Below are 12,124 nucleotides of genomic sequence, written 5' to 3'. Positions count from 1 at the left end.
CTTTCGAAACAATTACTTCCCTTAACATTTCACTGAAATTATGAATTTCCACTTCTTTTAAAGATTCCGTTCGTCCATAAAGCATTGTGCCCAAGTTTCATTAAAAAAATTATTATTTCCTTGTGATTTGTTACAGTTGTCATTGTTGTATTGCGATGATGTTTAATGTCAGTCACTACCTTAACCTCAACCTTTAAAAAATATCTTTTTGAACATTTCTTTTCTTTTTCTGACACTTAATGGCCCAGCGAAAAGTAATGATAAATTTCGATAACATTAAATTTATATATTATTCTTTTATTACTTTTTGACACATATTTGATGGAAAGAAAGAGCCACCGACCAACAACACATCAAATAAAAGTCATGTTTCTTTTACAATTGTCCATCATCCATCCAACCAACAACTGACATTTATTTAATGTTCCTTCATTCTTCAGTTAACGCACCGCACTCCACCCACCTCGTTTAAAAATAAAACACAAAAGAAGAAAAAGTCAGGAAAATTATTACTTTTTATATAAAAAATACTTCAGAGTGTCATATTTTATGGTGGCCACTAAATGGAGAAGAAGCCACTGAAAGAAGAAGAAACGCAAGGACCACAACATCTGTTGTTAATAAAAAACAAAACCAGTAAGGACACTCCTTGGCTTATTGATCACTTTGTGTCAAGCATATCCTTGCATGCCATCCCCAACCCCAATGACTTTATTGCAATGTGATTTTTCAATGTTTTATTGCGACAATTTTGGCCAGTTTTGGTTTGCCTTTAGCCAACATTCGTGAACGTACAACAGTGGTGAAATTTGCCTCCGTTATACATGAAGTATGGGGACGACGACGTAGTTTAAGATGTGGCTGTGGTGGTTGGCGACCCATTTTCACATCTGCCGACTGACATGTTTGGCGTTGATCCAAATCAATACGTTCCACTCGGTCAACTCGCATACTACATGGCCTTTTGGCCAAATAATCATTGACATGTGTGTTAATGCCGTTGGCAATGTTAAGGCTCATTAAACGTTCCTCCAATTCCGTTTTAAGGCGCGTATTTTCCTCTTCCAGGCTATGTTTGCGTTGTGTCAAACAAACTAAGTCGATTTTGACATTATTCACACGTTTCCAAAAGTCTTCCATCAATTGCCAATTACAAAAGTTATCCTAGCAATCGGGGAAAAGTAGAGGTTTATTATTTAAAACATCGTGGTAATAATTGTTGGACTTACCAACTTCATTTCCTCTGGGACTTGTGAATATTCCTCAGCCTCATTTTCAAACATTATCTTGCTAATGGGCGGCAATCCCATAGGTAAAATCTTCTCCTTTTCTGTTTCAAATTTACGACAAACGGCTACCAATTGCAGCAGAGTATTGCCTTTTTCGAAAATATTTTTTAAATTCTAAAATAATCAAAAATTGGGTGGTTAAAAATTAATTTTAATTAATTAATTTTTGGCTGGCTAAAATTTAAGGCTTTGAAATTTTCGTAACAGAAAGAGAACTATTTATTCCATATTAGTTCAGAATATTTCATAGTGGAGGTTATATTTAAAGCTCGGTCGGGGCGAACTTAACGCTCCTTTACTTGTTTCTGAATAAATTATAACAATTGCTGTAATTTAACTTTTCGCAGTTCAATGTACTTAATAAGCTTAATAAATAAGCTTTGATTTTTTAGTAGTAATGGCAAAGTTACCATACCCATGCGGAACACCAATTTTTTTAACATGCATTTTAACATAACTCACCTTCACTGCCTTATAACTTTCCACACTCATCACCTTAAATTTCCCATCATTTTCTTGCATTTCAGCGTCAATCCGTTCCTTAAGTTCCATATGTTTCTTCATCATGTACTCTTTGAGATCTTTTAAATGTTTTAATTTTACTTCACTTTTATCTTCGGCATCAGCCACCGTCAGTTTTAAGCTAGCCAATTGATTACTGGCTTTTTCGATTTCATAGCAATATTCTCTCGTTTGATTTGTATATTCTTCATCTTTTTCCTTCAGATCCATATAGTCGGCATAGAAGCCCTCTGTATGCTGGACATATTCCGCCAATGCCTGTTGATATTCTTTCCATAGCTTTTCGAGTTTTTGTTCACCCTTTTCAGTAATTTCTTCGATACGCAGTTGCATCTATTAAAGAAAGGTGGTAATTAATAACAAATTAAAACATAATCATTATTTTTTATCACTCCGACAGCACTTTGCCAAGGAAGGTCAGAGGTAGGGATTTCATCACCTCTCCTTTGTATTTCTACCATTAATAGTCTATTATCACGGGTTAAGGATAGGAAGGATCGAAAAACGAAAACGGAGAGATTTCCGATCCGTAAAGCCAATTTACAGCTGATTCGGCTGAGAATTTGACTAACGGGTTACACCAACATATTGTCTACGTCAAAACCGTTTTATGAAGAGCTACGCCAAAACATTGACCTTTGTCAAAAATTTTTTTATGAGGAGAATTCGGTTTCATAGAGATATCAAAAAATCAAATTACGAATGACCCGAATAGAGAATGCGGCAAAAATCTTCAAAATACGTAATATTTGAAGTTCGCGTTATGTGGGGGGTATACCAACTCGTGGACCGCTTTGGTCCACTCGAATTTAAAATAATTTTAATAAAATAAATATTTGGTTTCTCCCATTAATTATCGTACACAGAAAAAAATTTTAGCCCTTTGATAAAAAAATCAAAGATTCAATCAAAAATGTATCGATTTTTCGGCGATAAAAAATTGTCATATTGACAAAATTCGATAAAATTATTTAATCACAAAGTAAAAATACAACTGATAAAATATTTCACATATTGACAAAAATTTTTTCAAAATATTCCACATATTCCATTTGATCAGTTCAATTAAAGAGCGATAAATATTTTAGTCAATATGCGAAATATTTTATCAGTTGAATTTTGACTTTGTGATCAAATAATTTTATCGAATTTCGTCAATATGATAATTTTTTTTTATCGCCGGATTTTTTTTTCTGTGTACGCTCCATCCAGACCTACGGATGTAAAAGCTACAAGTATTAAGTTCGGCCGGGCCGAACTTTTTATATCATCCAACATAATAAATTCTGCACTAAGATTGAATAATAAATTTCCTGTTAGGTGCAAAAATTGTTCGACCACGGATACACCAAATGCCTAAATTAGGTAAAAAATGTAACAACATTTCTTCAATGGATCTATGTTAACGATTTATGGTGGAGGAGTTTAGATTTTTGGTGGAGTTCGTGACCGCTGAAAACTCAAGTGTCAAATTACAGCTAGTTCGGTAAAAAATTGTAGCTAAAATCCTCTGAACATCGGGGGTATCGTTATATGTGGGCTAAACAAAACGTGGACCTATCTCCCCAATTTTTAGTAGAGAAGTTTTCAGGTCATTGGGAATATCAAATGTCCAATTTCAGCTTATTCGGTGAGAAAATGTAGCTAAAAGCCGCATAATACCTTAAATCGGGAGGTACCGTTACATGGGGCTATACCCAAATGTGGACCTATCTTTTACCATTTTTATTGGATAAGTTGTTTGGTCATTGGGAACCTCAAACGTCAAATTTAAGCTAATTCGGTCAGAAAATGTATCTAAAATCCCCAAAATATCTTAAATCGAGAGTTATTTTTATAGGGAGGCTATACCAAAACATGGACCTATATTGAAGATTTTTGGTGGAAAAGTTTCGGGCCACTGAGATACTTAAATGTCAAATAACAGCTAGGTTGGTCATAAAATTTAGCTAAAATCCTCAATATACCTTAAATCGGGAGGTACCGCTATATGGAGGCTATACCAAAACGTGCACATATCTTGACAATTTTTAGTAGAGCAATTTCTCGGCCATTGCGAACCTCAAATGACAAATTTTAGCTTGTCCGGTCAAGAAATGTTGCTAAAATCCTCAAAATACCTTAAATCGGGTGGTTCCGTTATACGGGTGCTATAACAACACATGAACTTGACCTGCCTATGGAAAAAAGAGACTTGGATGCAAAACTTTAGCGTTTCATCTCAATTATTACGGACGCTAAAATGATAACAACAAGGGTGACGTAGGGGAGGAAAGATACTAAGATACGGTCCTGACCGGCTTTAACATGACAAAGTCCAGGATTTATCTTGGTCCCTCTTTCATCTCAAGAGGACACTGACCTCCTTGTGATGTCACCTGGGGTAGCTGCTTTTAACACCCGTTAAAGGTAGTGAGCTAAAATGTGCCACGCGTTCACCCATAAGAACGTTAAATGCTTGGGTTTGGGCGCAGGGTTAGTAAGCCTCCCCTAGAAAAAGCAGCCTACTATGAAAACACAAAAGAAAAGAAAAACGAATCCCTCAAAAGTTGACGAACCCCAGTCAACTGCACCTGGAATGTTCGCACTCTTTATAGAGAAGGTGCAGTTTACGCATTGGCAGATGTACTTGAAAAGTACAAGACCGACATTACTGCCATACAGGATATACGATGGAATAGCAAAGGCGTCACAACAACACCTAAAGGTGACGCACTGTATTATAGCTGCCATGACATAAAGCATCAGTTTGGTTGCGGATTTGTAGTTGGTCCGAGCTTAAATCACCTGGTCTCCAGCTTCACACCAGTGAATGAAAGTCTTGCTACAATTCGAATAAAAGCAAAATTTTTCAACATCAGCTTTATTTGCGTTCATGCTCCCACTGAAGACAAGGACGAACTGACCAAAGATATATTTTATGAGCGCTTAGAGGAAACATATGACCCTTGTCCTTCCCATGACATTAAAATTATTCTAGGCGATTTTAATGCCAAAATTGGAAAGGAAAATATCTTTGGCCCTCTCAGTCTTCACAGTGAAACATCTGACAATGGTGTGAGGCTGATAGACTTCGCAGCGGCATAAAACATGGTAGTTAGCAGCACCAGATTTCAACATCTCGACATCCATAAGGGCACCTGGCTCTCTCCAGATCAGAAAACAAGAAATCAAATTGATCACGTTGTGATAGATGGAAGACATTCATCGAACGTGTTGGATGTGCGTTCCGTGGAGCAAACATAGACTCAGACCACTACCTTGTTGCAGCTTAATAAAGCACTCCTCATCCCGATAATATATCAGCGTAATGGCAAAGTATTGCCCACTCAATGCAAACAGCCGCAATATTTATACTTGGATACCATACACCTCCACCAAGGAATCTATGGTATGATCAGGAGTATCGTGCTGCTACCGAAGAGAAAAATTCGGCATATAGGGCTACTTTACAATCAGTAGCAACGCGTAGCTCACGAGAGAGATATCGTGAGAAAAGGAGAGAGGAGAAACGCCTTTTCCGGAGGAAGAAGAGGGAGATGGAAAATCGCGATGTACCGGAACCACAATGAAGTCCGAAAATTCTACCAAAGTGTCAAGCATCAAACGGATGGCTTTGGTACAGGCACATCCTCCTGTAGAGACCAGCAAGGAAATTTGGTAACTGATGCAGATAGTGTGCTCAGGATATGGAAAGAATATTTTACAAAACTGTTGGTATTCAATAGCAGCGAAGACGACGAATATACCACAGACCCAATCCCATAAGATGGTATTGAATGTATACCGCCCAGCCAAGATGAGGTAAAGACAGCAATAAATCGGCTGAAGAATAATAAGGCAGCAGGAGCACATGGCTTACCAGCCGAGCTGTTCAAAACCGGAGGCGACAGGCTGATAAGGTGTTTTCATCAGCTAGTTAGCACCATCTGGCAGGAAGAACGAGTACCCGACGATTGGAACTTGAGTATCCTGTGCACCGTCCACAAGAAAAGAGATAAATCTGTATGCACTAACTATAGGGGCATAAGTCTACTCCCTATTGCCTATAAGATCGTGTCAGGGATATTGTGCGAACGACTAAAGCCTATGGTCAACGAGATAATTGTACCAAACCAATGCGGCTTTAGACCTGGCAAGTCCAACATTGACCAGATATTTACCCTGCGGCAAATCCTGGAGAAGACCCAAGATCGGCACCTACCACCTTTTTGTCGATTATAAAGCAGCCTTCGACAGCCCACTGCGTTCAAAGGTATTCCAAGCCATGTCTGAATTTGGTATCCCCGCAAATTTCAACCTCTTCGCAGAGTTTTGTACCAAAATAGCTTTCAGACAAGGAGACAGCCTTTCGTGTGATCTCTTCAACATCCTGCTTGAAAAGGTTATACGAGAGGCAAACGTCAAAAGAAGTGGCACAATCTACACCAATAGCCACATGTTACATGCTTATGCTGAAGATATAGCCATCATGAGACGATCAGTAAAAGAAGTAACTGATATATTTATGAAGGTCGAAGGAGAATCTGCTAAAGTGGGTCGGGCGGTAAACGGTGAGAAGACCAAGTTTATGTTGTCGACGCGCTCGGACCAACTGTGGAAGTTGGTTTCTATAATTTTGAGGTAGTAAAAGACTTCGTCTACCTCGGCACCTCCGTAAACACAACAAACGACATCAGTCGTGAAATAAAAAGAAGAATAGTGTTGGCCAACAGATCCTACTTTGGTTTAAGTAAGCAGTTCAAAAACAAAGCCACATCTCGTCAAACAAAAATAACGCTCTACAAAACACTGATACTACCCGTGCTGATGTATGGCTCCGAAGCCTGCGTACTTGCGCAAGCAGACATGCAGTGTTTGAGAGAAAAATTCTTCGAAAGATCTACGGACCAATCTGCGTTGATGGTGAATATCAACGTCGCATGAACCACGAGTTGTATCTGCTATACAACGACATCAATATAGTTAAACGTATCGAGATGCAGCGATTGCGTTGGCTAGGCCATATCATAAGAATGGGCGAAGATGAACCCGTTAAAATGGCGTATAAATACGTTCTGTTCTGTAATGAGCCAGCTAAGTAAGTAAAATGCTAACAAAGACGGACAAGGGCAGATCGTCTTAGAATTTTGTGCTGATCAAGAATATATGGGGATATCTGAGTAAAATCGGACACTTTTTCGAAATGAGCTTTTTGATTTCCTTTATTTTTAGTTTTGGTGGTGCTGTTTATCAGCAAAACATTTCAGTATATTTTCAGATTTTTTTTTTGACCAACGGCTCCAATGATATCGCGTCTTGAAAAAGTCGAATTCTGTTAAAACTTTATGCAAAGAAATACTCATAACTTCTTTAATATTGGTCCAATTTGAAAAAAAAAATATATTCCCAAACTGCAAGAATTCCAAGATATCTTAACTAGAATATTTCGAAAAAAAAAAACTAGAAATGGGCGGAACTTGTGTCGCCTACTTTGGTTACTTTCCGATGTAAACTTTAAAAACGTCGATACACGTTGTCTCATATTTTTAGTTCTTGTCGCACAGTGTTATGTATTAGAGGGGTTTCAGATTTTGTGGCCCTTTTCGGGCGTATGAACTTGTCGACAAAAAATACAAATTTGGTTTTAAGATCAAAACTTAGAGCTTTTGAACCACTATGTCAGGTAGCATGGACCTGTCCACGAAAAACATAATATCGCTGTAAACAGAACCACAACGAGAAGCAACGGTATAAATTCCCATAAGATATTTGCAAAGACACTAAACTGCACTTACATCCTAAGGAGAAGACCGATGCGAACAATTTTCGAAGTTTAACGAAGTTTGGACAAAATAATAAGAGATCCACAGCTTGGACCAAATCGGTTTCCCCGCTCAAGATAATCGTACGTTCTTCGAACTTGAATTAAGTTTGGAAAAATATTAGGAAGGCCAAATTTTGGACTGAATCGGCTAATCTGTTCGAGAATTGATGTGCGCCCAGCCACTGTACATGGTGCCATAGGGATTGTTAACACCTTTCGGGCTATTTACTCAGGAAGTATAGACATTCCACTGAAAAAACTTGTACCGTCGTAATGAGGCCAGCGAATGCATGTTGCCCCCAACAAAAATCAAAGCGATTCGAGAGCAGGTCTACAACTGAACTTTTAGGAAATTTTGTGTGAGAGGTACTAGAAGAAGTGGACCGATAGAGTCCATATTGTACGATGTGCAAACTATGGACCAAATCGGGTACTCCCTTCAAGAGTTTGTGAGGTAGGTATGTGAAAGAGTGGACCGAACTCAAACTAAGTTTGGAACAAATATTACGAAGGCCAAATTTTGGATCCGTTCAAGAGGTATCATGCGCAACAACCATACTTGGGGTCTAAAACCATTATTTCGACTAGGCAAATTGATATGAAAGGTTATATTCATTGGGGTTATGACTTTTTGGCATTTTTTCTCAAAAATGATTTCCTGTAGTGAGAATGAATAAGCTTTTGCCAGTTAATGCCTAAAATAACATTCATTCCATTTTATTATAATACAAGTGAGACAAGGCTATAGTCGAGTGGGGCCGACTATGTGATACCCTACACCACAACCCCTGTGTATAAGCTTTTGACTGGAAAAATTCAAAATTTTAAAATTGGCATAACTTAGCGCCTTTGTTCTGAATGTCTTCATTAATACATGTCAATTTTGCTGAAACGCATTTAAGTGCATCGTCAGTATAACTCCAATAAAAAATGGAAAAGTGGGATGTACGCCAACCATCAATAGGCTTCTTTCTCAGTAAGACCCCCATCTAACCCCATCGTGAGGATCCGATCAAAATTCCGACCTGTAGTGTGATTGCACAAAAAAAGAGAAAAAGGGATGCATTACCGAATATTGCGATACATGTGTTGTTTGACCACCTATGACAACCTACTTCACATCGTTGTAAAGGTGAAATTTTCTACTTTCCTTGCCTGGTTTTGCTTTTGATATACCTCTTACAGAAGAGATATATTAGCTTTGAAATTAAACGATGACTTTTTCTCCAAATAAGTTTTTTCACATTCTAACCCCTGAATATTATTCGACCATTACCAAAATCAATAGGATTTTTTCGCAGTAGAACCCCCATTAATCCCAAAAATTTCGTGACGATCCGACTTATTTATTTATTTGCGACTATTGTGATATCTTCGTTGCTTGACCACCTACAACAACCTACTATACATTGTTAGAAAAATGATATTTTCTACTTTCATTAGCAGGTTTTGCTTTTGATATACCCTTATAGATGCGGAGAGACATTCATTTTGGTATATATAAGTATGGGTCTACGACCATTTTTTCGATTCGTTACAAACTTTTTGGCCAAAACCAACATATACTACCCTCCCCACATAGTGGTGTTGGGTATAAATATTATTTTTCTTTCCTTAACGAAAGTCAAGTATGCACATCCTATGTTTCACACGAGTATTTTGCAACTTGATATGTATATATAGTCTTCATCTATTGACAATATCGAATCGAATACCGGCTATGCAACGGAGATCTTTTTGCCCAACAATTCTGTATTAGAGGGTTTTCAGATTTTGTGGCCGTTTTTGGACGTATGAACTTCCCGACAATAATGTACACATTTGGGTTAAAAATCAAAAGTGTTACGGAGTAGGTACCTGAGGGAATGGATATACATAGTCCACATCTTTATTTTCGATGTGGCGCCCACCAGTCAATTAAGTTAGTCACCGTGTAACTTAGAGCTTTTGAACCACTACGTCAGGAAGCATGAACTTGTCCAAGAAAAACAAAATATTGCTGTAAACGGAACCACAAGGATAAGCAACGGTATATTTGTACCCTAAGGAGAAGAGCAATGCGCACAATTTTCAAAGTTTAACGAAATTTGGACAAAATATTAAGAGATCCAAAGATTGGACCAAATCGGATTCCCCGCTCAACATAATCGTGCGTACCATTTTAGGGACATTTTTTGCAAATTTGAAGGAGAGGTACTGACGTTGTAGTCCTAAATTGCCCATCTTCGAACTTGAATTAAGTTTGGTAAATATATCGAATGTTAAACTTTGGACGGAATCGGCTGATCTGTTAGAGAATTGTTGTGCGCCCAGCCACTATAAATGCTGTCATAGGGATTTTTTACACCTTTCGGGCTATTTTCTCAGGAAGTATAGACTTTCTCCTGAACAAACTTCTACCGTCGTAATGGGGCCTGCGAATACATGTTGCCTCAACAAAAAGCAGAGCGATTCGAGAGCAGGTCTTCAACAGAAGAAGTGGATCGAAAGAGTATATATTGAACGATGTTCCAGTATGGACCAAATCGGGTACTCCCTTCAAGAGTTATATTACGCACAATTTTTCTAAACATTCAGGAACTTTTGTGGGGAGGTATCTTTTGTGTGGTCTGGAGTGTCGAGATATGAAGATCAGCATACAAAAGGGTGTGGGTCTCTGAATAATACTTATAGTTGTTAAAGGATTTTTTAGTTAAACAAACTTGAAGCGAGCTCGGAGAAAATGTTCAGACTCTGATTTTTTGTAGGACTAATAATTACAAAATCGTCTTACCGTTGCCTTTATATCATCCAATTTCTCCAAATACCTTTCATGAGCTTCATTTCTTTGATGCTCATTCTTTTCTTCCAACTGATGATAGACATTTTCCAATTGATTCTGGGCTCGTTCTCGTAAAGTTTGTATTTTATTAAAGTCCTCATTGAATTGCTCGAGCATAGTTTGCCTTTCACGGTCATAATTATCCTTGAAAAATTCCAAACGTTGTTGTTGGATATCTAAAATGGAAATTAAAATTGTTAGCCTTCTACGACACCTGGATCTAACCAATAATCAATAACTCACTCATAAAATGTTGTAACATTTCCATGTGAGTTTGTGAACTTGTATCATGCTGGCCATGTGCCACTTCCAAGTCATGAAGTAGTCGTTGTATGACACTATCTTTGTGATCCAACATATCTTTGCTGTACTTTTCCATATCGACGATTTCCTTGCGCAACTCTTGACATTTTACTTGTCTCAAAATGGAACGCCATTCCTGATTGATTTTGGCCATATTCAAACGACTGAAGGCCTCTTCCCGCTTAAGTTTATTCTGCAAACAATATGGGCACACAATCATGGCTTTTAATACATAAAATGTATGCTTGGAGAGATCTTGTGTTTCCCCAAGGGACTAATTACCTTCATATACATGGAAATCAGTTGCATTTTACGTCGACGAGCCTCTTCCTCAATATCAGCTCTTAGTTGTAAATATCTTGCCCTTTCCTCTTCAGACATTTTGGCCAATTTATTTCCTTTACCTTTTTTACCCATTTTGAGATAGAATTTAAGTAGTTTTCAATTTTGCAATTTAAGATTTTATAGTTAAAACAAATCACAATGGTTTCCGCAAAAGGATATGATCTGATGTTTGTCAAGGCAGGTTTGAGTATGAAATTTATGTTTTCCCTTTGAACTGTTTTGGAGGCCATAACTTGGATACTCGCCTCCAACGGTTACGTTGACAACCCATGTTGTTGTATCCGTAGTTAATTTATTAAGGTAAACAAAAGCAACAACAGCATAAAAAGGGTTCCTTGATATATGAAGCCATTGAAGTGAAGCGAAGTGTGGGAATAAGTTATGTGTCCCAATATATGTCTATGTAATATACATATGTGTGCATGTTTGCATATGACATGTTATGTTATTATTTGATACTTCTTAGCCAACACACTTTTGTGTTAGTCTGCGTCTCTAAAGTTTTAACAAAAGTGTGATAAATGCTTTAGGGCCAAACAATTTTCCGCCACTTAAGTGTCAAACTATTGGGATTTTATTTTAAGGATATTGGTTTTTCTGTTACTGTTAATGAAGATGCTCTTGATAAAGATGTTTACACTTAAATTTACTAAAAATAATAATGTTGTAAGACATTTGTTTTAAGTAGATAGGGTTTAATGGAGATTATTATAAATATTTTTCTTAAAGAAAAAATATATCACAAGTAAAAAGCGTTAAGTTAGGCCGGACCGAACTGTTATACCATCCACCATGAAATATTATGAACTGAAATGAAATAAATGAGAAATGGACAGCTGGAAATTATTATTACGAATTAGACCAAATTTGGACTGAAAATGTAGATTAAAACTTCAATATACCTGAAATCGGACGGTGTGGTTAGGATAAGTTGTTTGACCACTGGAAACCTAAAACACAAAGTAATGGCTAATTCGATGAGAAAACTTCAAAATGTTTGAAATCGAGAGGTACCGTTATACTTGGGGCTATGTCCAC

The 12,124-nt window shown here is 37.4% G+C and overlaps 1 protein-coding gene across 1 annotated transcript; it reads right to left on the bottom strand.

Moving 5' to 3' along the window:
* Nucleotides 1–497: 497 nt before the first annotated feature.
* LOC141405728 (dynein regulatory complex subunit 2) lies at nt 498–11,277 on the bottom strand. The gene is made up of 6 exons (XM_073990396.1): nt 11,024–11,277; nt 10,682–10,934; nt 10,391–10,614; nt 1,752–2,144; nt 1,230–1,403; nt 498–1,164 (listed from the first exon to the last, which is right to left on the bottom strand). The coding sequence occupies exons 1-6, from the start codon at nt 11,156–11,158 to the stop codon at nt 730–732; spliced, it is 1,614 nt and encodes a 537-aa protein (XP_073846497.1). The 5' UTR covers nt 11,159–11,277; the 3' UTR covers nt 498–729.
* Between the last annotated feature and the right edge of the window lie 847 nt (nt 11,278–12,124).

Source organism: Musca autumnalis, unplaced genomic scaffold (genome assembly GCF_047663935.1).
Source record: "Musca autumnalis isolate F117 unplaced genomic scaffold, ASM4766393v1 scaffold_5, whole genome shotgun sequence".
Taxonomy (NCBI): Eukaryota; Metazoa; Arthropoda; class Insecta; order Diptera; family Muscidae; genus Musca; species Musca autumnalis.
The sequence above is the reverse complement of the archived record's forward strand: the minus strand, read 5'-3'. Positions and strand labels throughout refer to the sequence as shown.